At 45.8% G+C, this 26,532-nt stretch overlaps 1 protein-coding gene across 1 annotated transcript in view; it reads left to right on the top strand.

Annotated features, from left to right (window-relative positions):
- Nucleotides 1-3,446: 3,446 nt before the first annotated feature.
- The window catches only part of PCSK4 (proprotein convertase subtilisin/kexin type 4), a 39,182-nt gene continuing 16,096 nt past the window's right edge, over nt 3,447-26,532 (top strand). The window contains exons 1-13 of the mRNA XM_044278934.1: nt 3,447-3,608; nt 8,592-8,696; nt 14,355-14,450; nt 15,509-15,637; nt 15,748-15,824; nt 20,108-20,196; nt 20,280-20,452; nt 22,304-22,516; nt 24,883-24,983; nt 25,067-25,170; nt 25,255-25,372; nt 25,474-25,653; nt 25,735-25,859. Coding sequence (XP_044134869.1) covers nt 3,447-3,608; nt 8,592-8,696; nt 14,355-14,450; nt 15,509-15,637; nt 15,748-15,824; nt 20,108-20,196; nt 20,280-20,452; nt 22,304-22,516; nt 24,883-24,983; nt 25,067-25,170; nt 25,255-25,372; nt 25,474-25,653; nt 25,735-25,859 — 1,672 coding nt within the window. The remainder of the gene's footprint in view (nt 3,609-8,591; nt 8,697-14,354; nt 14,451-15,508; nt 15,638-15,747; nt 15,825-20,107; nt 20,197-20,279; nt 20,453-22,303; nt 22,517-24,882; nt 24,984-25,066; nt 25,171-25,254; nt 25,373-25,473; nt 25,654-25,734; nt 25,860-26,532) is intronic.

The following is a 26,532-nucleotide window of genomic DNA, read 5'->3' as shown; positions in this document are numbered from 1 at the left end:
CATGGCTGCTGGGGAGGGGTGGGGTGACAGGAGCAGTACCAGCTCCATCAGCAGCAGCCTGAGTCTAAAGTTGCTGATGAGTAGCTTTCTTCACCCGCATAATGAAGAAACAACTCACCAGCAGCAGCAGCAGCTAGGCGTAGAGCAGAACCTGAACAAGCAGGTGGTGGCATACTTGGACTGCCACCCCACATTGAAGATCCTCTGGACTACTGGGTAGCCAAACTGGATTTGTGGCCACAACTAGCAGAGTTTGCCCTGCAAAAGCTGCCCAGCCAGTAGTGTGGCATCAGAGCAGGTGTTTAGTGCGGTGGGGACCATAGTTACCCCGAAGAGAACTTGCCTGTTAATCCAAAATGTGGAGAGACTCTTCTTTGTCAAGATGAATCAGGAGTGGATCAGCCAGGATTTCCAAACACCAATTCCTGATGCATTAGACTAGATAATCTATGGTGCCACACCAACACTTTGATACAAGAGACCATTTTCTTCTGCCTACCTGCCTCAGCTACTACTTTGATGCTGCAACCGCCGGATGCCAAGTGCTCCTTATTTCCCCCACCTTCGTCAGCGGGTACTGGTATTGCCACCCACCGCCCCACTCTGTTACCGGGTCACTTTGTGGTCTTCTGATGCAGCTGCTGCTGCCATCTCCAAGCTATGTCACCTTGCCAGGCGTACGGAGTACCTTCCGTTTTTTTTGCAGATTTCTTTAAAAGGATGGTTCCGTATATGGTCCGTATACGGAACGCGAAAAACAAAAACAAAAAACGTTTGTGCGCAAGAGGCCTAAGGCCTCCTGCACATGAACATGTGCTGCCCGTTGCCGTATTGCGGACCGCATTTGCGAATCTGCGATACATGGGAACCGTTCGGTGTGCATTCCGCATCACGGATGCTGACCTATTCGCTTCAATGGGTCCGCAAATCCGGAGATGCCGAATGGTTAGGAACGGAAGCACGGAACGGAACTCTACGGAAGCACTACGAACTTCCGTCCTATCTTTAAAGTTAATGGGTCCGCGATCCGCTGAGGCTGCCCCATGGTCGATGTTCGTGCATTGTGGCCCGCAGCATGTTCCTCCAGCATGTTGCATTGCGATACCATTGACTTTACATCTGTCATTATAAAAACAGTTGCGTGACAAATGTTACTGTGTAGCTGTAACCCAACTGATTTTGAAAATGCGTTCTAGGGATCGACTGATTATCGGAAGTACCGATATTATCGGTCGATATTCAGGATTTTGTACATTATCGGTATCTAACCTTGCAGATATACCGATAATGTGTATAAAGCGAATACTAGTGAGCGCTTCCATTATGGAAGCGTGCACTAGTATGCATCTGGTGCCGGGAGCGGGGAAGAAGTGCAGCAAGCGCTTCCGATACTCACCCTCCCTGGTCTTCTTTGATGGGGCCCGCGCTTCACTGTCCTGACCCTGTACAGCGTCAGGACGTAGGGGAGCGAGACGCCGGACCCAGAGATGAAGAGGAGCGGCAGATCTAAGGTCTGATAGGGGTTAATAAAGTCAGTGAGGAGGGGGGATGGTGTGGAAATTGGCATTTGGCACTAGTATATTATAAATGTAAATTATAAATGGACTACCAACTAAAGGCTTTATTAATTTATCATTTACATTTATAATATACTAGTGCCAAATGCAAATTTCCACCACCTCAGTGACTACCTCAGTGACTACCAACTAATATAATATATATTATGAGATATAAAATATCGGTATAAATTATCGGCTATCAGCCTGAAAGTTCACAGATTATCGGTATCGGCTCTAAAAAATCAATATTGGTCGATCCCTAATGCGTTCATATGACTTTTTTCGCGCTGTTTTGCGTTTTCTGTTTTTGTGTTTTCCATGTGTAATCTGTGCCCAAAAATGCCTCTAAAAAGCCTCCCATTAATTTTAATGGGAGTCCGAACTTCCCATGCTGAAAAAAAATAGCGTGGAAAAAAGAAGTAGCATGCTCTATCTTGGAGTGGAATCTGCGCTGATTCTCCCATTGAAATGAACGGGAAGCTGAAAAAATAGAAAAACAGCGTAGAAAAACAACATGGATTTCACACCGATTGTTTTAGCACATTTTCAAAATTCGTCATGTGAACAACCCCTTAGGGTCAGGGAACACGGATGACCTCCCTTTGCCCACTCCATTTACTGACTCCAGAGGGAGGACATCCTTTTGTGCACTACATTTACTGACTCCAGAAGGGGACCTCATTTTTCCCACTACATTTACTGACTCCAGAAGGGGGACCTCATTTTGCCCACTACATTTACTGACTCCACAAAGAAGGGCCTCGTTTTGCCCACTCCATTTACAGAGTCCAGAGGGAAGACCTCCTTTTACTTTGTGCATTTACTGACTCCAGAAGGAGAACCTCCTTTTGCCCACTCCATTTACTGACCAGAAGGAGGACCTCCCTTTGCCCACTCCATTTACTGACTCCAGAGGGAGGACCTCCTTTCACTTAGTGGATTTACTGACTCCAGAGGGAGGACCTCCTTTTGCCCACTCCATTTACTGACCAGAAGGAGGACTTTCTTCTGCCACCTCCATTTACTGACTCCAGAGGGAGGACCTCCTTCTGCCCCTCCATTTACTGACTCCAGAAGGAGGACTTCCTTCTGCCCCCTCCATTTACTGACTCCAGAGGGAGGACCTCCTTCTGCCCCTCCATTTACTGACTCCAGAAGGAGGACTTCCTTCTGCCCTCTCCATTTACTAACTCCAGAGGGAGGACCTCCTTCTGCCCTCTCCATTTACTGACTCCAGAGGGAGGACCTCCTTCTGCCCCCTCCATTTACTGACTCCACAAGGAGGACCTTCTTCTGCCTCCTCCATTTACTGACTTCAGAGGGAGGACCTTCTTCTGCCCCCTCCATTTACTGACTCCAGAGGGAGGACCTCCTTCTGCCCCCTCCATTTACTGACTCCACAAGGAGGACCTTCTTCTGCCCCCTCCATTTACTGACTCCAGAGGGAGGACCTCCTTCTGCCCTCTCCATTTACTGACTCCAGAGGGAGGACCTCCTTCTGCCCCCTCCAGTTACTGACTCCAGAGGGAGGACCTCCTTCTGCCTCCTCCATTTACTGACTCCACAAGGAGGACCTTCTTCTGCCCCCTCCATTTACTGACTCCAGAGGGAGGACCTCCTTCTGCCCCCTCCAGTTACTGACCAGAGGGAGGACTTCCTTCTGCCCCCTCCAGTTACTGACCAGAGGGAGGACCTCCTTCTGCCCCCTCCATTCTAGCAGACTGTGGATTATAACCCATATCTCAGGCTAGGAGGAGGAGCCGGCCATTGCAGTATTAGAACCTGTACTAGCGAGGAGTCTGGGAATACCCAGAAGCCCTTGAGTACCGCTTGACCTCGCAGCAGACGGCTCCTCGCTGTCGTTAGATAACCGTGTTCCGGTAAAACATGCTCAGTACCGGAGGGGGCGCCGCACTGGCCCTCTGCTTCTGGCTGCCCTGTGTGCTGGCACTGCGGGTGTACACGAACAGCTGGGCCGTGGAGGTGCCGGCGGGTCCCGAGGAGGCGGAGAGGATAGCCAGGAAGTTTGGCTTCGTCAATATGGGGCAGGTGATCCGAGCAGGAAAGCGGCCGTTTCCAGGCGGAGGAGTGTGTAGCTTGTGCTGGCTCACAGCAGGAGACGAGGCAGCTGCCTGTGGCCGCCCATGAAGTAGCTTTCATGGAAAAATGGCCGCTGGGATGTAATTGATTTCTATGGGCAAGATTTTCAATTCCCCAATCCTCCACTTGTGAACCTGGTGCCCCAAGTAGTGGGAATGTGTGAATGGCCCAGTCTGATGGCATCGAGATGACTTGGGATGGTTTGACGTTGGCACACAATAGTATATGATTGCTAGGGGTCCGACCAGTGGGACCCCAACAGTCATGAGAACAGGGGTCCTCAGTCCATTCATAGAGGGGCACAGAAACCCCATTCTCGGGATCAGTGGTTGGACCCCAGCGATCATACATTTATCACCCACCCTGCTCATGGGTCCATGGCTGCTGCAATGTGGTCTACTAGGTTTATATCTCCGATACAATAATTTGACAGAGGAACAGACTACCGGAGTTACCGTATGCAGCATAGCCAGGCAACGCTGCACACCGCCGGATCTTCATTGACTCTAATGGGATCGGGCTCCTTTCTGGCACAATTGCCTGCTTCCCGCTGTATGTCTGGCAGAAGGCAGTCCGGTCACATTCTAGTCAAAGGGGACCTGGCAGTATTTGACTACGCCAGATACGGTAAACTTAGCGGAGATGTGAACGTAGCCTTAGCGTCATGACACTTCTAGCTGGTGACCGTCCACTATATCCCTGATAACCAAATGGCACCAATGTCCGAGCACCCCAGAAACTAAAGCCTAGACGAGCTTCGGATTAATACTCCGTACAATATTACACTGTATAAGCTCCGATGAGCCGAAGTCGGTTATTCGCGCGTGACTTCTTTGAATAACTTCAGTAGCTGATTTTTAAAATGTGTTAATCTAAACTCTGCTTAATTTCTGACTGGTACTTCAGAACCGAAGCTGAGTTCGGTTTCAATTTTGAAAGTGATTATATTTTTTTTTTCACTTTCTAATAAGGCCTCTTTCACACGAGCATGACGGATTAGGTCCGGATGCCTTTGGTGAAAATCGCACCATTTTTCAAGCAAGTTCAGTCAGTTTTGTCTGCAATTGCGTTCAGTTTTTTTCCGCGCGGGTGCAATGCGTTTTGATGCGTTTTTCACGCGCGTGATAAAAAACTGAAGGTTTACAAACAACATCTCTTAGCAACCATCAGTGAAAAACGCATTGCACTTGCTTGCGGATGCAATGCGTTTTTCACGCAGCCCCATTCACTTCTATGGGGCCAGGGCTGTGTGAAAAACGCAGAATATAGAACATGCTGCGATTTTGACGCAATGCAGAATTGATGCTTGAAAAAAACGCTCATGTGCACAGACCCATTAAAATGAATGGGTCCGGATTCAGTGCGGGTGCTATGCGTTCACGTTACGCATTGCACCCGCGCGGAAAACTCGCTTGTGTGAAAATCAACTACTGAAGTTATTCAACAAAGTCACGCACGACTCCGTGAATAACTAACCGTCTCATTGGAGCCAATACATTCTAATACTGTACGGCGATGGATCTCCGTACAGTATTATTCCGAAGTTATGAATGAAGCGACTTCGGATGTAACATACAAAGCTAGCTTCACTCATCACTACTCAGAGCTTCATGAACGGCACCACATACGTCTATGGATACCCCATTACAGCTTTGTAACAAAGGAGTCACGTGTCCACAGTTTTGTTTGGGTCAATAAACCTGCAGTCTGTCCAGGACACCGTCTCCAGAATCTGGCCTTACGTGTTTTTTTTTTTTTTTTTTTAGGGATTTCAATTTTGATGGCCTATCCCCAGGATAGGTCATAAGTATGTGATTGGTGAGGGTCCAATTTCTGTCACCCCCCACAAATGATCTGTTTGAAGAGACTGTAGTGCTCCTGTAAGGCCCCTTTCAGACGAGCAAGTTTACCGCGCCCATTCATTTCTATGGGGCTGTGTACATGAGCGTTGTTTTTCATGCATCACTTGTGTTTTGCTTGAAAATCACAGCATGTTCTATATTCTGCGTTTTTCACGCAGCCCTGGCCCATAGAAGTGAATGGGGCTTCAGTAAAATACGCATTGCATCCGCAAGCAAGTACAGATGCGGTGCGTATTTCACTAATGGTTGCTAAAAGATGTTGTTTGTAAACCTTCAGTTTTTTTATCATGTGCGTGAAAAACGCATCAATGCGCATAGCACCCGCGTAGAAAAAAGCTGAACGCAATCGCAGACAAAACTGACTGAACTTGCTTGCGAAATGGTGCGAGTTTCACTGAACGCATCCGGAGCCAATCCGTATCGTTCATGTGCAAGAGGCCTAAGTTCCACAGCCTCTTCCTAGGCTAGTGACGTCACATTCGTCAGTCACATGGCCTATTTACGGCTCAGTCCCATTTATGGTAAGTGGACTGCAATACCAAGCACAACCACTATACAATTGATGGCACTGTACTTGGTATGTGTCACAACTAGAGATGGGTGAATTTTAACGGATCCGTTTTGCAGCCCATAGACTTCTATTATGACAGAATATTTAACGGAATACCTCTAAAGGCATTCCGTCATAGAACTGCGTTATGGTCCGTGGTAACGGAATCCATAACGCAATTCTGCTTTTACCACCAAACGAAGTGTGAACGAATTTCATAAGCGGAAATTCACTCACCTCTAGTCACAACCTATTCACATAGCTGATGTCCGACCCCACTGATCAGATATTGATGGTGTATCCTCAGGATAGGTCATCAATATCAAACCCCCTTTAATGGTGTGTATGTTGTGTCCATCCTAAGGGTTTGTCACGAGAGGAGTCCCATAGCTGCGCATTAGGGATGAGCGAATCGACTTTGGATGGTTCGGGAAATGGTTTTTACAGTATAAATCTATTATTATTATTTGAAGTCCCACGAGATTTTGCGAAGTAATAACTTCGGCTCATTGGAGCCAATACATTCTAATACTGTACGGAGCTCCTGCTCCATGTTTCATCCGAAGTCGATTCGCTCATCCCTATTGCCCATGTAAAAAATTCAAAACTGCGTATACCTATATTTTATTTATTATTATATACCGAAGGCTTCTGTAGAGTAACGCAGTCTGTTGTGTTCGGAGTGCAAAAGGACATTCTTTAGGCCCTGAATCGCCTTTCGGTCCATTTAATGGATGTGTCAGTAAACATACCTGCACTTTTAGGCCTCATGCACACGGCCGAGAGCGGACCTTGGAAACCCGGCCGGGATTCCTCCTGACAGCACGAGCGCACGGCGTCATTGGTTGCTATGACGCCGTGCACTTCATGCAGCCGCTGCTGTACAGTAATACACTAGTATAGTGTATTACTGTACATGACTACTGCATGAAGCGCACGGTGTCATAGCAACCATTGACGCCGTGCGCTCGTGCTGTCAGGAGGAATCCCGGCCGGGTTTCCACAGTCCGCTCTCGGCCGTGGAACACGGCTGTGTGCATGAGGCCTAACTCTGAGAAAAGTCTCGTACGTGGGGCGCACTGTGAACGGCACAGGCAGCACAGCAATGCCAATAACAAAGCTCCGTACTCGCTGGTAAGGTAATGCTGATTTGTCGTATAGGCTGGGCTGCCGGACCAGTCACCACACCACTCTGAGACTGCTGTGAAGGTGATGCATATGCGATGGTGCCACTGTCTTCACCAGTACTGCCAGTAGAGTGGTGGAATGAGCAGCCTCATGAAATAGGTGCTGTGGGCAGTGCGGGCACTAGTGGATCTATGAGACCCTGGGTGGCACAGGCTAGGGTTAATAAGCCCCTGGGTGGGGTGACCAGGTCTGAGTTGAAAGCAGAGCAGAAACTGGTCAGTTATAGCCAAATAATTTAAAGGGGTTGTCTGGGATTGGGGACATTGCTGTAATAGTACTAGAGTGGCATACATACATACATACATACATACATACATGTCCTACCTTTGCCACATATTTATGAAGCCCCATTTTCATATAGGAAATTTTTAGCCGGAAGGGACTGTTTTCTTATACTCGGTGACGTACCGGGTCCCTTGCAGGCGAGTGAAGCCTCTTCTGTCTGCTCAGGGAGACCGGGAGTAAAACGGCTAGGGTAGCGCTAAAGGCCGCCTATCTGAGCCGGTGACGTCACCGAACACACTCCGCCCGGCAGTGCGTTATTATAAACAAAGGAAAGCATCGGAGCATGAACTGCTCCGATGCTCATGTCAGGGGGGCTGCCGGGGTGAAAGTGGAGGTTTGTCCGAGTTCAGCTCTGAACCCGAACAACCCCTTTTAAAAAAACAAACAAAACTTAATACTGATGAGCTTTTCCTAGGCCTGTGACGATACGTTCATTGTGGCCTTGGAGCAACTAGAAGTGAATGGTGCTGACCGGAGCACCAGTGCCTTCTCAAACAGCTGATCGGCGGGGGTGCTGTGTGTCGGACCCTCATTGATTAGATACTGATGACCTATCCTAATAAGGCCTCTTTCACATGAACGTGTGTGCTCCGTGGCCATATTGCGGATCTGCAATACACGGGCGCCGCTCCGCGGGCATTCCGTATGACAGATGCGGACCCGTTGACTTGAATGGGTCCGGAAATCCGGAGATGCGGAATGGTGTGGAACGGAACCCTACGGAAGCACTACTAAGGGCTTCCGTGGGGTTTTGTCCCGTACTTCCGGTCCACAAAAAAATAGAACATGTGCTATCTTTTTGCGGATCGCGGACCCATTAAAGTGAATGCTGCGGCTGCCCCACGGTGGCTGTTCGTGCATTGCAGGCTGCAGCGTGGCCCCGGGGTGCACACGTTCGTGTGCAAGAGGCCTAAGAGTTCTGTAAACCCCATTCACGTACTTTTTTGCAGATGTATGGTGCAAAGAGCACCATGGGTGGCCTAATATGGATTGTGGTTGTTCAGTAGACATTAGATACGTTCTCTTGTTGCTGTCTTTTTCATACAGGTTATACGTGGCAGTCATTTCTATCATTTGCAACATCGAGGAGTGCAAAGAAAATCGCTAAGTCCTCACTGGGGTAGACAAGTCTGGCTTAAAAAGGAACCTCAGGTAATTTACTTCAGTGTTTGACACCGTGAACTGTCCACCTTCAGACGTTCTTGCTAGAGAGAGTGTGCTTCGTAACCATTCCTCTTTTCTCGTTCTAGTGATTGATGGGGTCTGATACTCCCACAGATCAAAACCTTATATGTTGCTATGATGTATCAATTTTTTTTTTTTTTTCAAAGTTCAGTGGCACTTTAAAGGGATTCTGTCACCTCGTTTTAGCCTATAGAGATGCGGACATGCACGGCTAGAACGCCGCCAGCATGTCCGCAATGTTCCTGTCCTATAGCTCTGTGTGCTTTTATTGTGTTTAAAAAATGATTTAATAGATATGTAAATGAGCCTGTTAAGGTGCCCAAGGGGCTGTACTAACCTTCTTGGGGCCCAGCCACGGCCCCCGTGAAGGAGCCCAGCACTGCCTGCGTCCTCCGGATCTCCTCCTAGCTCACAGTTAGATTGCTGTAATCTCACAATGCGCGAGCTCGCGCATGCACAGTGCCGGTATAGTGTTCCTTCCCTGTGCTGGCATCATCCTCAGGGAAAGAACTGCGCATGCGTGAGCTCGCGCATCGTGAGATTGCGGCAATCTAACTGTGAGCAAGGAGGAGAATCGGAGGGTGCAGGCGGTGCTGGGCTCCAAGAAGGTTAGTACAACCCCTTGGGCACCTTACCACGCTCATTTACATATCTATTAAATCATTTTTTAAACACAATAAAAGCACACAGCCATATAGGACAGATATATTGCGGACATGCTAGCGGCGATCTAGCCGTGCATGTCCGCATCTCTATAGGCTAAATAGAGGTGACAGAATCCCTTTAAATAATATCCTTGTCCTAAAGGGAACCTGTCGCCCTGTAATCTGCAGGCAGCATGGTACAGAGCAGGAAGAGCTGAGCAGATTCCTATATAGTTCTGTAGGAAAAGATTCCGTATAACTATAACTCTCTGCTCTTTATATTTAGGAGTCCTGTGGGTGGTGACTGATGGCTAACTCTACATGTCAATCAGTGAGCAGGACCGCCCACATGACAAAATAATAAGAGAAGAGAATTAATATGTTCCTACTACGCAACATTGTAGTATCTTTAGTGCAGGATGCAAACAGATACCAAAAATGAAACTACTGTGCCACAAACAATGGACAGGAGAGAAGCTGTGACAAATTTGTGTGTAATGCATGAGTTTTGCCATGGATTTAATGTGGATTTTTCTCTGGAAATGCAGTGAAATCCATATCTGCACCTTGTAGCTGTACTCTTAAAGGGGTAGTCCTCTTATTCTGTATTGATGAGCTATCCTCAGTCCAACTCCCCGTTCCCCTGCCGATCAGCTGTATGGAGAGAATGCAGCACATGTATGAGCGCTGTGTTCTCCCTGTTCACCTCTCACCATGGACATTGTAGTGCTGAGCAGTGTAATTACAGATCCTCCGTCCCATTCTCCTCAGTAGGACGGCTCTGTCCTATTCACCTCAGCGCTGTGTTCTCCCTGTTCACCTCTCACCATGGACATTGTAGTGCTGAGCAGTGTAATTACAGATCCTCCGTCCCATTCTCCTCAGTAGGACGGCTCTGTCCTGTTCACCTGAGCGCTGTGTTCTCCCTGTTCACCTCTCACCATGGACATTGTAGTGCTGAGCAGTGTAATTACAGATCCTCCGTCCCATTCTCCTCAGTAGGACGGCTCTGTCCTGTTCACCTGAGCGCTGCGTTCTCACTGTTCACCTCTCACCATGGACATTGTAGTGCTGAGCAGTGTAATTACTGATCCTCCGTCCCATTCTCCTCAGTGGGACGGCTCTGTCCTGTTCACCTGAGCGCTGTGTTCTCCCTGTTCACCTCTCACCATGGTGTAGTGCTGAGCAGTGTAATTACTGATCCTCCGTCCCATTCTCCTCAGTAGGACGGCTCTGTCCTGTTCACCTGAGCGCTGCGTTCTCACTGTTCACCTCTCACCATGGACATTGTAGTGCTGAGCAGTGTAATTACTGATCCTCCGTCCCATTCTCCTCAGTAGGACGGCTCTGTCCTATTCACCTCAGCGCTGTGTTCTCCCTGTTCACCTCTCACCATGGACATTGTAGTGCTGAGCAGTGTAATTACAGATCCTCCGTCCCATTCTCCTCAGTAGGACGGCTCTGTCCTATTCACCTCAGCGCTGTGTTCTCCCTGTTCACCTCTCACCATGGACATTGTAGTGCTGAGCAGTGTAATTACTGATCCTCCGTCCCATTCTCCTCAGTGGGACGGCTCTGTCCTGTTCACCTGAGCGCTGCGTTCTCACTGTTCACCTCTCACCATGGACATTGTAGTGCTGAGCAGTGTAATTACAGATCCTCCGTCCCATTCTCCTCAGTAGGACTGCTCTGTCCTGTTCACCTGAGCGCTGTGTTCTCCCTGTTTACCTGCTCACCATGGACATTGTAGTGCTGAGCAGTGTAATTACAGATCCTCCGTCCTATTCTCCTCAGTGGGACGGCTCTGTCCTGTTCACCTGAGCGCTGTGTTCTCCCTGTTCACCTCTCACCATGGACATTGTAGTGCTGAGCAGTGTAATTACTGATCCTCCGTCCCATTCTCCTCAGTGGGACGGCTCTGTCCTGTTCACCTGAGCGCTGCGTTCTCACTGTTAACCTCTCACCGTGGACATTGTAGTGCTGAGCAGTGTAATTACTGATCCTCCGTCCCATTCTCCTCAGTAGGACGGCTCTGTCCTATTCACCTCAGCGCTGTGTTCTCTCTGTTCACCTCTCACCATGGACATTGTAGTGCTGAGCAGTGTAATTACAGATCCTCCGTCCCATTCTCCTCAGTAGGACGGCTCTGTCCTATTCACCTCAGCGCTGTGTTCTCCCTGTTCACCTCTCACCATGGACATTGTAGTGCTGAGCAGTGTAATTACAGATCCTCCGTCCCATTCTCCTCAGTAGGACGGCTCTGTCCTATTCACCTCAGCGCTGTGTTCTCCCTGTTCACCTCTCACCATGGACATTGTAGTGCTGAGCAGTGTAATTACTGATCCTCCGTCCCATTCTCCTCAGTAGGACGGCTCTGTCCTATTCACCTCAGCGCTGTGTTCTCCCTGTTCACCTCTCACCATGGACATTGTAGTGCTGAGCAGTGTAATTACAGATCCTCCGTCCCATTCTCCTCAGTAGGACGGCTCTGTCCTATTCACCTCAGCGCTGTGTTCTCCCTGTTCACCTCTCACCATGGACATTGTAGTGCTGAGCAGTGTAATTACTGATCCTCCGTCCCATTCTCCTCAGTGGGACGGCTCTGTCCTGTTCACCTGAGCGCTGCGTTCTCACTGTTCACCTCTCACCATGGACATTGTAGTGCTGAGCAGTGTAATTACAGATCCTCCGTCCCATTCTCCTCAGTAGGACTGCTCTGTCCTGTTCACCTGAGCGCTGTGTTCTCCCTGTTCACCTCTCACCATGGACATTGTAGTGCTGAGCAGTGTAATTACTGATCCTCCGTCCCATTCTCCTCAGTGGGACGGCTCTGTCCTGTTCACCTGAGCGCTGCGTTCTCACTGTTAACCTCTCACCGTGGACATTGTAGTGCTGAGCAGTGTAATTACTGATCCTCCGTCCCATTCTCCTCAGTAGGACGGCTCTGTCCTATTCACCTCAGCGCTGTGTTCTCTCTGTTCACCTCTCACCATGGACATTGTAGTGCTGAGCAGTGTAATTACAGATCCTCCGTCCCATTCTCCTCAGTAGGACGGCTCTGTCCTATTCACCTCAGCGCTGTGTTCTCCCTGTTCACCTCTCACCATGGACATTGTAGTGCTGAGCAGTGTAATTACAGATCCTCCGTCCCATTCTCCTCAGTAGGACGGCTCTGTCCTATTCACCTCAGCGCTGTGTTCTCCCTGTTCACCTCTCACCATGGACATTGTAGTGCTGAGCAGTGTAATTACTGATCCTCCGTCCCATTCTCCTCAGTGGGACGGCTCTGTCCTGTTCACCTGAGCGCTGCGTTCTCACTGTTCACCTCTCACCATGGACATTGTAGTGCTGAGCAGTGTAATTACAGATCCTCCGTCCCATTCTCCTCAGTAGGACTGCTCTGTCCTGTTCACCTGAGCGCTGTGTTCTCCCTGTTTACCTGCTCACCATGGACATTGTAGTGCTGAGCAGTGTAATTACAGATCCTCCGTCCCATTCTCCTCAGTAGGACGGCTCTGTCCTGTTCACCTGAGCGCTGTGTTCTCCCTGTTCACCTCTCACCATGGACATTGTAGTGCTGAGCAGTGTAATTACAGATCCTCCGTCCTATTCTCCTCAGTGGGACGGCTCTGTCCTGTTCACCTGAGCGCTGTGTTCTCCCTGTTCACCTCTCACCATGGACATTGTAGTGCTGAGCAGTGTAATTACTGATCCTCCGTCCCATTCTCCTCAGTAGGACTGCTCTGTCCTGTTCACCTGAGCGCTGTGTTCTCCCTGTTTACCTGCTCACCATGGACATTGTAGTGCTGAGCAGTGTAATTACTGATCCTCCGTCCCATTCTCCTCAGTAGGACGGCTCTGTCCTGTTCACCTGAGCGCTGTGTTCTCCCTGTTCACCTCTCACCAGGGGCATAGCTAAAGGCTCATGGGCCCTGGTACAAGAGTTCAGCTTGGGCCCCCCTTCCCTCGGTACTTTGTGGCAAGGGACAGGGAAACACATAGCCTTCATACCACCTGAGGCAAAAATTGAAACTGCAGGTCCCCCCCCCCCCCCCCCCCCCAAATTCTTGACCTAACCCCTTCCCTTCAGCCAGAGGTGTAACTTGACCATTATGTACTTTCTATGATTCCAGTGTCCTCTTATATGGCACAAGGGTCTTTGGGCCCCTCAGGCTCCTGGGCCCGGTAGCGACTGCTACCTCTGCACCCCCTATAGCTACGCCCCTGCCTCTCACCATGGACATTGTAGTGCTGAGCAGCGTAATTACAGATCCTCCGTCCTATTCTCCTCAGTAGGACGGCTCTGTCCTATTCACCTCAGCGCTGTGTTCTCCCTGTTCACCTCTCACCATGGACATTGTAGTGCTGAGCAGTGTAATTACAGATCCTCCGTCCCATTCTCCTCAGTAGGACGGCTCTGTCCTATTCACCTCAGCGCTGTGTTCTCCCTGTTCACCTCTCACCATGGACATTGTAGTGCTGAGCAGTGTAATTACTGATCCTCCGTCCCATTCTCCTCAGTGGGACGGCTCTGTCCTGTTCACCTGAGCGCTGTGTGCTCCCTGTTCACCTCTCACCATGGACATTGTAGTGCTGAGCAGTGTAATTACAGATCCTCCGTCCCATTCTCCTCAGTGGGACGGCTCTGTCCTATTCACCTCAGCGCTGTGTTCTCTTCATACAGCTGGTCGTCGAGTTCTGGCCCTCACTGATCTGATATTGAAGACCAATCTATCAGCAGGGATCAACCCTATTAAACGAAGCCTACTGCCTAGTTGAGTTGATCCTGCTGATTCAATCACTTATTTATGGATCATTTGAATCGGCATGGTCAACACCACCAGGCGTTATTGGGTTGATCTAGCTGACAGATGCTCTTTAACACAAATAAGTTCTTACATTTTAGCTTGTTTGGTGCTTAAGTTCCAGTCATGACCCGGTTATTCAGCTGCAATTTAGCATGTTTTCCTGTAATCGCCAGGTACGTTGGTTTGAGCAGCAGACTGTAAAGAAGAGGACTAAAAGACAGATCAGCATGGTGCCCACAGACCCCTTTTTCCGTAAGCAGTGGTATATGGTGAGTACATCCCTTCTAGGTGCAGTCATGTTCTTACTTTCCATGCCTTTCTACTGTATTCCACTACCCTGTACCTTACCTCTGACTTGTCCTTTTAGCTTCCTTTTGGGCTTCTTCCTTCACCCTTCTCACTTGATAATTGTACTCCTGGCAAGAATAATGCAGGATAAATACAGGGGTAGATCTATCCACAGCATTTAGGGGTGTTTATGTAGCTATTTTTGGGGGGATATTTTTCTGCAGCCATATGTTTGCTGTTAGTTTATAGCAGGAATCGGCAACCTTCGGCACTCCAGCTACTGTGAAACTACAACTCCCAGCATGCAAACTTGCTCAGCTGTTTTAGTACCTCCCACAGAAGTGAAAGGAGGATTCTGGGAGTTGTAGTTTCAGATCAGCTGCTGGAGGTTGCTGATCCCTGGTTAATAGGAACATTGAATAAAGCTAGACTCGTAAGGGCATATTTAGAAGTCCTAACACATAGACCATGTAAACTTGCCTAAAACTCCACACACACTTCATTTAAACCTACTGTAAATGTGATGGAAATGATTTCGGTAATGTACTGTTATTCTTTAGTTTCTTTTTTCTAGGTTAAATAGGCGCCTGAAGTTTAGGTGCCTTTTACTCTTTAAAATCTGTACTCTTGTGCACTGAACTATTGCTTACTGCAGTTTCTGGCGGAAATGGTAGTAAATCTCTCAGGCTGTGGGAGGCCACGCCTCTCCTGCTAAGCCCATCCCACGGTTCTCGCCACAAAAATGGCGACAGAATCAGTCATAAGTTATGGTGCAAATATGACATAATAGTGACATTGCATTTTTACCCCTAAAGCTGGCCATACACATTATACGTTTGTTGGTCACGTGCTTGGCCGTCACACTGTGTGTGAGGAGCTTCAGACTCTTCCTCCAATAATTGATGTCAAATCTGCCCCACATATCAAAGCAATATGCAAAGTGCTGAGAACCTGTGGTCCAGTAGATGCAGGTAGTTCTACATTAATAGAAGCTGTACATATTTAGAAATGCTATCCTCTTCTTTGGACTTCTCTCCAGAACAATGATGTTAGCCCAGACCTGAATGTACTGTCTGCATGGGGTCATGGCTTCACTGGACACGGAGTGGTGGTGACTGTCCTGGATGACGGCATTGAAAAAGATCATCCTGACCTGGAAGAGAATTATGTGAGACATGTTTTCATACGTTTCTGATACTAAACATTCCTTTTAGGAATATCCTGGTTCACCGAGACTTTAAAACTGCACTTGTAACCTGTTTTTGTTACTGTCTTCAGGATCCTTTGGCAAGCTATGATTTTAATAATGATGACCCTGATCCACAGCCCCGATATAATCCATCTGATGAAAATCGGTAAGCAGCTGTATAGCAGACATTTATGGGGTATGTTACAGCTAGGCCTGCACAATATATCTCCAAAGCAATCGCAATAAATCGCCATATCGCAATCGCCAATTGGCCGACCCAAAAATGTTGCAATTGTATTACCATATTTTTCGCTTTATAGGGCTACTTTCACTCTTGCGTTCAGAGCGGTTTCGTCTGAGACGGATCCGCTCATATAATGCAGACGGTGGCTCGGTTCAGTACGGATCCGTCTGCATTATAATGTTAAAAAATTTCTAAGTGTGAAAGTAGCCTCAAACGGATCCGTCCAGACTTTTAATGTAAAGTCAATGGGGGACGGATCCGTTTGAAGATTGAGCCATAGTGTGTCACCTTCAAACGGATCCGTCCCCATTGACTTACATTGTAAGCCTGGACGGATCCGCACGCCTCCACACGGCCAGGCGGACACCCGAACGCTGCAAGCAGCGTTCAGGTGTCCGCCTCCTGAGCGGAGGCTGAACGCTGCCAGACTGATTCATTCTGAGCGGATCCGCGTCCACTCAGAATGCATTAGGGCAGTACTGATGCGTTCGGGGCCGCTTGTGAGCCCCTTCAAACGGAGCTCACAAGCGGACACCCGAACGCTAGTGTGAAAGTAGCCTAAGACAAACTTTTTTTGGGGGGAATGGCAGTGTGTCTTATAAAGCGATGGTTGACTTTTTACGTGGTTGACACGGATGTATCGCCGGCCGCTATGCTGCACAGCGTGGCCGGCGATACATGAGTTACAGTGCGGAGACGGAGGAGGGGCTGGAGGCAAGTCGTTATTTTAATGGGCAAATGTTCTTCTATTTATTCTATTTTATTTATCTGTTCTGTGCAGTGCTATTAAGAAAATGGCAAGTTTTGTATTTTGTAATTTAGCAGTAATGAAAATGTTATTTAATTTAGTAAAAGATGTTTTATTTTGAAAAACACTGTGCATTTCAGTTCTTATTTCAGCATTATCAGTCATTTGTGTGTGCGCTTTTGCCTTGAAAATCCAAGCAAATAGACCTCTAGCACAATTCCCTTTAAAATATTGCATCCCGTATCGTTATCGCAATTTTTAGGGCCCTAATCGCAATCGCACAAAATTCCCATATCGTGCAGCCCTAGTTACAGCATGTATTCTCTAATTTTCTTTAAGACCAATATGTTGTCATCTGAGGAGAGTCTGATGGTAGACGAAATAATGAACAACATACATCATCATAACTCATGTCCAAAAAAGAGGCCTTGTCACTCATAGTGACTATTTGAGTTCACGTTTACATTATTAGTTTTTCCCTTTCAAATATATTGCCTTTATTTAATACATTATATGAAATATTAAGTTACTTGCCAGTTTAGACTTTCTGATAGAAGCGTTCTGGCATTTTTTTCGTTATGCATGACTTGATAAGATTCATGTACTGATTCAAGCATTACTTACACCAGTACCACGTTTTGATGATTTTCCTGGTGGAGAAACATCTTGAGACCATCTTCTTCTGTACCTCACCATTATGGAAGCTCCCCCCTTGCATCATGACACTGCTTCATGCCGCCCAGTGTGAAGAGTGCTGACTATCAAAAGATATACAGTAGGCAGATTAAAGTGGGTCACTTTGGGAGATTATTCTTACAACAGAGAGACTAGGAGCTGGTCCCTGTGATATCACCTGACCCAACAGAAGAAACCGAATGCAGAAATTTTCAGCCAGAAAAAAATACGAAACAAAGTTAATACCGACATCGCTAAATATATTGTTATAATGGGTATCTCGTAGAAGAATACAATTTGTAACTGGAGTGTCTCTTTAACCTCCATTTGTATAAATGGTATGGATACATCTGGCTTCCACTTGGGAACTAGGTTGAATCTTTATGACCACTAAGGCTCACTTCACACTTGTGCTAGAAGCTCCATCTTGCGATCAGAACTTAGGACACTCTGATGCGCCTCATTGTAAGTGGATTGGGTACATCAAGCGGTCCTGCATAGCATTGTGTCTTCTGTTTTGAACGAAAGCCACAGTGCAGGTTTGAACATAGCCTGTGAGAACAAATCTGTACCACATGTTCTGCATATACAATATATGGAAACTAAATATTTTTGCATGTCGTAATATGAAGCACATAAAAATTATTTTAAAGGGGTTTTCCAAAAATTAAATATTGATGACCTGTCCTCAGGATAGGTCATAAATATCTGACTAGTGAAGGTCTGATTCCTGGCACACCCGCCTGTCGGCTGTTTGAAGGGGTTGTAGGGTTTGTGACCTTTTCATACTACACCAAGAGCAGCAATGTTCATTTTCTAATGCCAGTGCTTGCTATTGCTGTTTAATCTCATTCACTTGAATAGGACGGAGCTGTACAAGGGCCATATGACCAATACACAGGACATCACAAGCCTAGGAATAGGCCACAGCGCACAAGTGAAACAGCCTATAGTCGGGGGTGTCAGGAGTCAGACCCCCACTGATTAGATATTGATGACCTATCCTGCGGATAGGCCAAAAGTAAGGGAAATCCCCTTTTAAGACTATATGGTCCCCATTTATTAAAGGACCAATAAACCTTGAAAAACATGAAAGAAAAGCATAACATGCAGACTGAAGTTTGTCTATAGTAATCTGTTGTCACCGGTGTAGGTACACAGTGTTGTCACCCAGCTTTTCCAGGAGCCAAAGTTGGTCTAGCTATATGAAAGCAGACAGTCTGGAAAAGCTGGGTAAGAACCTCTACAGAGATGTAATGGAGACCACACTTGGTACTTTCTGTATGCACTATGGGGGTCATTTATGAAACTAGTATAAAGCAGAACTGGCTTAGTTGCCCATAGCAACCAATCAGATTCCACTGTTCATTTTGGAAAGCTCCTTTGGAAAATGGAAGGTGGAATCTGACTGGTTGCTATGGGCAACTAAGCCAGTTCTACTTTACACCAGTTTGATAAATGACCCCTATATCCATAAATATAATATCAGAACAACCATGATGATATACTATATATGTAGTTTGATCTCCAGCATACCTCCACATGCTACCCAGCTTTTCAAAGCTGCTGAAAGGGAAATCTGCGGGAAGTTATCAGTGCAGGCTAGGCAGATTAGCTATTTATCTGTCTAGAAAGGTTGAGTGACTTTAATATTAATAATAATCTGTATATAGCACCAACATATTCTGCAGCGCTTTACAATTCAAAGGGTACATCACAGAATTATAAACTAATCCACGATCAGTCTGCCTGAAAAGATGTGTTTTTAAGGCATGTACAAAGCTATGGAAGTTGGGAATTAGGGTCCATTCACACGTCCTGTTTTTTTTCATCCTGAAAAACGGTCCGTTTTTTGCGGATCCGTTGTTCCTGAAAATGTTTCCGTATGTCATCCGTATGTCATCCATTTTTGCGGATCCGCAAAAAACGGAAACATGTATACATTTCAATAATCAAATAAAGTTGTTTGGATTTCTTTGAAAAAAAAATGAAAAAAAATAAATAAAAATTTGTTATGTGTTTCCAGGAACGGAATCCGCAAAAAACGGATGACATACGGAATGACATCCGAATGTCATCCGTTTTTTGCGGATCCATTGACTTTGTATTGTACCAGGATCCGATTTTTCAGGACAAGAATAGGACATGTTTTATATTTAAACGGACATGCGGAACGGAACAACGGAAACGGACAGCACACATTGTGCTGTCCGATTTTTTTTTTTCCAGGACCCATTGAAAATGAATGGGTCCAGATCTGGTCCTGATCTGTTCCTGAAAAAACGGAACAGATCAGGAAAGAAAAAACGGACGTGTGAATGGACCCTTAATCTGATTTCCCGGAGTAGTGCATTCCAGAGAGTAGGTGCAGCTCGAGAGAAGCCTTGAAGACAGGAGTGAGAGATACGAATTGTGGAAGTTGTTAATCTTAGATCATTGGCAGAATGAAGAGCACGCGTAGGTAGACAGAACTGAGGGACCATGCCCCCTCCTGGTAAACTACACCCACTTATCTCAGTGTTTTTTAAAACTGACAAGTGCCAAGAAAAGTCACAAAAATGGTGAGTTCCATCATCTGTGACCTTTTTATTTTACACTAGTTGTCTTGTGTAAACTGATGAATAAATCTGCCCCAAAGAGTTTTCTCTTCTGGACAACCCATTTTCCAAGTGAGGAACTATAGGTGATCATCACTGGGGAGAGCCGCAAGGAAGTTGTATTTCATGTTTGCATTATCAATTCTTTGTGACGGGTTTGTTTGTGTTTTTTACTCTGATTCCAGCCATGGAACGCGCTGTGCTGGCGAAGTGGCTGCGGTTGCGAATAATGACATCTGTGGTGTTGGCATAGCACACAATGCACGGATAGGAGGTAATGTATTTGAGACTTGCCCCTGAAAGGACAGTCTTTACTTTGCGTGGCCAGCAATGTTCCTAATGCATCCTTTTCCATAGGGGTACGGATGCTTGATGGATTGATTACTGATGTTATAGAAGCTCGGTCATTAAGTCTGAATTCACAGTACATACATATCTACAGTGCCAGCTGGGGACCAGAAGATGACGGGAAAAATGTGGATGGACCAGGCATACTGGCCATGGAGGCTTTTTATAAGGGAATTGTGAATGTAATGAATCCTTTCGCTAACAGTTTACTTGTACTTGCTTACTGCCATTTTTTTTTATTTTTTTTTATTTTTTTTTATTATGTCTTATTTCAAGCAAACCATCATAAAGATTGTATGAGCTCTCGTTTCTGTATTATTAATGTGCACTGAATTTTCACATTGGACAATTGCTTTAAATGTAATTGTAGCATAACAGTGAATGTGGAAATTAAATTTTTTGCATGTCACTTGAATTGTTACCATCACTTGCCTAAAGGATTATTCACATCTGCAAATCGAATTTGTTCCAAGTCAGCCATCTGGGACAGCTAGAGGCCGACCCTGCTGCTTAAAAGACCCTCTGCCCCTTGACATCTCATGTGGCCCTGTGTGTGTCACGCTTGTGCTGTTTCCCCGAGTATCACCACACAGAGGATCTGCTGCTGCTACCTATGCAGTACAGAAACTAGTCGCGCATGCGCTGCTGATGTCTGGGTACACCTGGAAGTGGAGGTAGTGGTGGCTTTGAGCAGAGGAGTGCTTCCAGGTGTACCCAGATGTCGGCTACGCATGTGCAGTCGATATCTGTGATGCTCAGGTAGCAGCAGCAGATCCTCCATGTTTGCATTGATGCTCTGGGCAACGGCGCATGGCCGAGACGTCTGGCCCTGTCAATCAAGGTGAAGGGGGGGGGGAAGATTGTTGAGCAGTGGGACCAGCCTCTTGCTGCTCTAGAAGGCTGGTTTTGAACAATTTGAATTAATTTGCGAATCTCTAATGCTGGTGGTTTAAGGGTCCATTCACACGTCCGTTGTTTCTTTCCTGATCTGTTCCGTTTTTTGCGGAACAGATCTGGACCAGATCTGTACCCATTCATTTTCAATGGGTCCTGAAAAAAAAATCGGACATTGTGCTGTCCGATTTATATATTTTTTTTTTTCAGGACCCATTGAAAAGGAATGGGTACAGATCTGGTCCAGATCTGTTCCGCAAAAAACGGAACAGATCAGGAAAGAAACAAGGGACGTGTGAATGGACCCTAATGCTGTATTACACAGCCCGATGTGGCAGACGATTGCCAGGAGGGAAGCGTTTCCTCCTGGCCATCACCTGTTCGCTAGCGGAGGAGACTGCTGCTATTGCATGCAGCAATCTCCTCTACAGCATGGGGAGGAGCGATCGCTCTGCCATCGCTCGTCCACATGCTGCACAGTGGTTTGCCGGAGGCAGATCGTAATTAGACAGCACAATCTGCCTCCTGTTAATTTTTTAACATGTCAAAAGATTTGGATATGCCCAATGATGGAGCTCGTAGTATTACACTGCCAGATGATTGCTAACGTTCATTAGCGATTATCTGCTGAAAAATCGGGCATTGTAATACAGGCTTTAGCGTCTCCAAACTGAGTGACAGTTTCCCTTTTTAAATGAAGTTTTTGAGTTTTCGTTAAAATTTTTCCAAATGATTGGGAACCTCATAAAAATAAATTTTAAAAACTGGGGTTTCAGCCAACATTGCTCTAATGTGTGTGGGGGCCTATAAAGAAGAAAAAAAAAACATAAATTATTTATTTAAAAAAAAGTGGATGTTTTCTGTACTTTTCTAATTGGACCAAAGACAGCAATGGGTATTTCTAGGTAAGAAATGGCATTAGAAAATATTGATATAGATAGATGTACACCCAGGGCAATGCCGAGTATATATGCTACTAATAAGATAACAAAACTCTGTAACCTTTTTGCAAGATCACTCAACCGTAATGTCTGAAATTCTTTAAAAGGTAATACATGTGTATTTCATTTTAGATTTAGTTTCTTAACAGCCTATATAAATATCTACAGCTTCTGCCTTGGTGCTTTCTTTCACTCTAGGGACGTGGTGGTCTTGGCTCAATTTTTGTTTGGGCCTCAGGAAATGGTGGCTTGCATTATGATGATTGTAACTGTGATGGTTACACCAACAGTATTTTTACTTTATCCGTTGGCAGCACCACAGAGAATGGAGAAGTCCCATGGTATAGTGAGGCTTGTGCATCAATGCTCACTACCACCTTCAGCAGTGGCATCAGGAAGAACAGACAAATTGTAAGAAGCTATCTTTCTATAACCTTGTACAACCTTAAAGTTTAGAGGGGATCTGTCATCAGTTCTATGCTGCTGATGGCTCTCTTCCTATAGAAGTGGGGAGTCTCATGAACATTCCATGGCTCATACACTGTATTGAGTGAACCCCAGCACTCGACTCACCCTGGGACTGCTCAGTAGAGATCGAATTGAAATTATGGTGTCATTTCAAGTACAGTAATTGAGCCAACATTTTGCTCAGGGTCCCAATCACCAGTTTATGCTGCCTTCAGATAGGACACCAGAAATCTGGTGACGGATTCCCTTTAAAATTAGAGGGAGGTCTTAGCAGTTTGGTAGCATCATACTTTGTTGTGACTGGGGATTTGTTACTTGCAGGCCTGAAACATAGACTGGTAACCTGTACAGGTGTCGGATCTTGTGGCATGTATGTGAATTTTTGTCACATGGACCATCACATTTCTGCCAAAAACCCGGTGGCACAGACGTTCCAGGCATTCAGTAGCCTCTCAGTCTCCTTTTGAGACCCTAATTAAGATAATGGTAAATGGAATGAAGGGATGTGGGCTTAATTTCAAACGTTGTTGGATTACGTTTCTCCACTTCTAATAACTTTTCTCCAGTATTTGGTCTGCTCCCCCTATCATACAACTCTTTTTGCAGTGTCCTACAGGTTCTTTGTAGGTTTCTGTATGCAGCATTGTGAGATGCTCAATACAGATTGCACACAATAAGAGGAGAGAAGCCGCCTCTTGTTGCATCCTCCTACAGGCTTTTTATCAAGAAAAGTAAAAAATACTGCAGTTCCGTAAAAGCATGTCATTGTGTTGCTGTTGTTTTTTTTTTTAAGAAAAAAGACACTTGGGAATAAACCCTAAAATTAGAAGTATACAAGGTTTTCAGACAGATATCAGGAAGTACCTATCTCCTTGCCTGGCCTCTGAGATTTTATAAGGAATACGTCATCAGAAAATGACCTATAGTTTAAATCACATTTTTAAGACTTTTGATGATTTAATTATTTATTTTTTTCCATGTCACTAGCTATATTTAAAAAAAGAAATCCTGCAGTTTTTACACTGGCCACAAGGCCTCAAATATGTTGAAGCGTTCCTGAGTTTTGTTTTGTAAGTTTGCATAATGTCCGTGCTTCTTTGTACATACATAACTGTAAAGGAACAGTTATGTTTATGCTTGCCTTTTTTCAGTCATATAATTTCCTGCTTCAGCAGCACAGCTAGATGCTTTTCTCTCATAAGCAGTGGTGTCAGTGTCTCTATTCTGTTAAATCTGCCAGTACTGTAAGCAATGACCACACTTCTCATTATGTTTGTTTTCTTTTAGGAAGCTCAGAAGGCTGCTAAAATGTGGTTCCATGGGGTTCTGTTCCATACTTCTGTTCTTCAAAAAGATAGAACTTGCTCTATCTTTTTGCGGAACGGACGAATGGGTCTGGATTGATCCCGGCGGCCAGACGGAGGTTGTTCCGTGCATTGGGGACCGCAAATTGCAGTCCCCAATGCACGGAAAGGCCCACCTACCGCCGTGTGAATGAGCCCTTACAGAAACTCCCGGAGCTTCTCTGCTCTTCGGAAGCAGTTCTTTTATCAGGCTCAGGAACTCTGCCATCTCTGACACCTCCCCATTTCTTGTGAACCGTCTTTTGAGTCTGTTACCAGGGACGGATCTTGCCTGACAACAGGCGGCAGACCCCTAGTGGCCATGACTTTACAGCTTTTTACAGATGGAAGCAGGGATATTTTTTAATGAAGTGATTTAGAAATTTCGAGTTAGATAATTCTCTATTAAATGAAATGAATTGTGTGACAGTACAGTGACTGTTTAAGGTTTCCTGTCTTATAAGAACAGCTACATACACAATGGACTTCTATGGGAGAGTTTTCTAGACATGCTCTGTGACCTGTGCAGAGTTGAGGAGGGAGCTGATAAGTTGTAACTTCACCTGTTGTGAATGATGGATCATGTGTTATCTATACATAGTTGATATCTGTCATTGTAATCCTGCTTGTGGTGATAATGACTACTGATAAGTCACCTTACATAACAGGAAAACATGACCTATTATTAGACCTAGTGGCCAGTGTGAAAATTGCAGAATATAGAAATTTTTTACTCACCAAAAATATAAAAAAAAATGTTTTATGAAAAACATGATTTAAACAGTAGTTGATTTTCTGATGACACATCCCCTTTAACACCTATCATTTCTGAAACGAAAAAGCCTCTGTCTGCATCATAATGGGAGTGTTTGGGGGCATAGGTTAATTAACTTTACAGTATGCTGGAGGTTAATGGTACACTTTAACAAGACCTTTTTAGGACTTTGCATGGTCAATCTTTTGCAGGTCACTACTGATATACGCTACCGTTGTACAGAGCAGCACACTGGAACGTCTGCATCTGCTCCTCTAGCTGCTGGAATTATTGCACTTGCACTGGAAGCAAAGTAAGAAGTGAATGGAATCCAAGGTTTTTACTTAAAGGTATAAAAGAAATCCATTGACTCATTTGTGAACTTTGTGAATATAGTCCGGCTCTCACATGGAGAGATGTACAGCACATTGTGGTGCGTGCGTCAAGTCCTGCTACCCTAAAAGCTGATGACTGGGTGATAAATGGAGTAGGCAGAAAAGGTGAGCCCAGGAAGCATTCCTCTTAACTGATCATCAGTCAGTTGTGACAGTTTAACTTTATTTTTTATTTTTTTTTAAATTGAGTGAGTCACCATTATGGCTATGGACTTCTGGATGCTGGAAAACTGGTGGACCTGGCTCTAAAGTGGCAAACGACACGTCCTCAGAGAATGTGCTTAGTCAGGCTTGTGAGTAATCCTCAGTAAGTGTTGTGTGTTTTCTTATATGGATCCGTTTTTGGTCACTCAAATCCACTTTCTTGCACTGCAGAATAGTTTTTTTTGTGATATTTCTTTCTTGTAGGAGAATATCTTCTCATCTTGTAGTGAGTCTCAGTGTCAGTGGCTGCTCTGGAACACCAAACTTTATCTTGTCTCTTGAGCACGTTCAAGCCCAAGTCTCCCTCAGCTTTACTCGCAGGGGTGATCTTGAAATCTACCTCACCAGCCCTATGGGTACACGTTCTGTGCTGGTGGCATTGAGGTAAAGTTGTAATATGAGTAGAGATTCGAGATTTGTATTATAAAAAGCTGAAGAAATGTAAAATTTGCCTCCATTTTCTAGACCATATGATACCAGTTCTGCGGGGTATAAAAACTGGTCCTTCATGAGTACACATACATGGGATGAAAATCCACAAGGCACATGGACTCTTGAATTGGTGAACAAAGGAGACTACCGGAACATCGGTGGGTGTCGCTTTTATTTACTTTTTAATATACAGACGTTTGGTTCTAAACCTGAAACATTCTTTTATATAACATATATTATTTTTTTAAGCTGATAAAACCACAAAGTAAAGTGGATCTTGAAGCACTAGTCACAAGATGAATCTAATCTAATGGGAGAAAAATATTTTGGTTGATTGTAGATATAGAACCTTATAGCTAAAGTGAACTAGGACCTCTATTGTAAACTTGTCTTTCTCGTACTTTTTTTTTTTTTTTTTTTTTTCCATTGGGGGGACACAGACCATGGGTATACTGTAGCTTAGAGGTATTAGTAGGAGGGACACTATGCAAATACAAAAGGGCTCCTCCTCCTCGGGTTATACCCCCCCAACTCCACCAGGAGGAACTCAGTCTTTGCTTAGTGTCTGGTGAAGGAGGTTGACACTTTTTCATTCGTCTCCCTTTTGTTATTTTTCTTCCAGCTGGGGACGCAGGTCGGCATTGCGCCTTCCTGGTCCCCCATGGAGTGCCCGCCGCTGTCTGTTGGATGTTGCCAGGCTGCCTCCATTATCGCCCCAAGAACGCAAGTGGATCCGGGCTCGACCTGTCGGCTCCAGCATCCCACCAGCTCCTGGGTCACCTGCTGCCACCCTCCACCAGAGCACTGCTCTCCTGAGCAAGGAGTCAGATG

The sequence above is a fragment of the Bufo gargarizans genome, chromosome 1 (genome assembly GCF_014858855.1).
Source record: "Bufo gargarizans isolate SCDJY-AF-19 chromosome 1, ASM1485885v1, whole genome shotgun sequence".
Lineage (NCBI taxonomy): Eukaryota > Metazoa > Chordata > Amphibia > Anura > Bufonidae > Bufo > Bufo gargarizans.
This window is presented reverse-complemented; position numbering and strand designations above follow the sequence as displayed.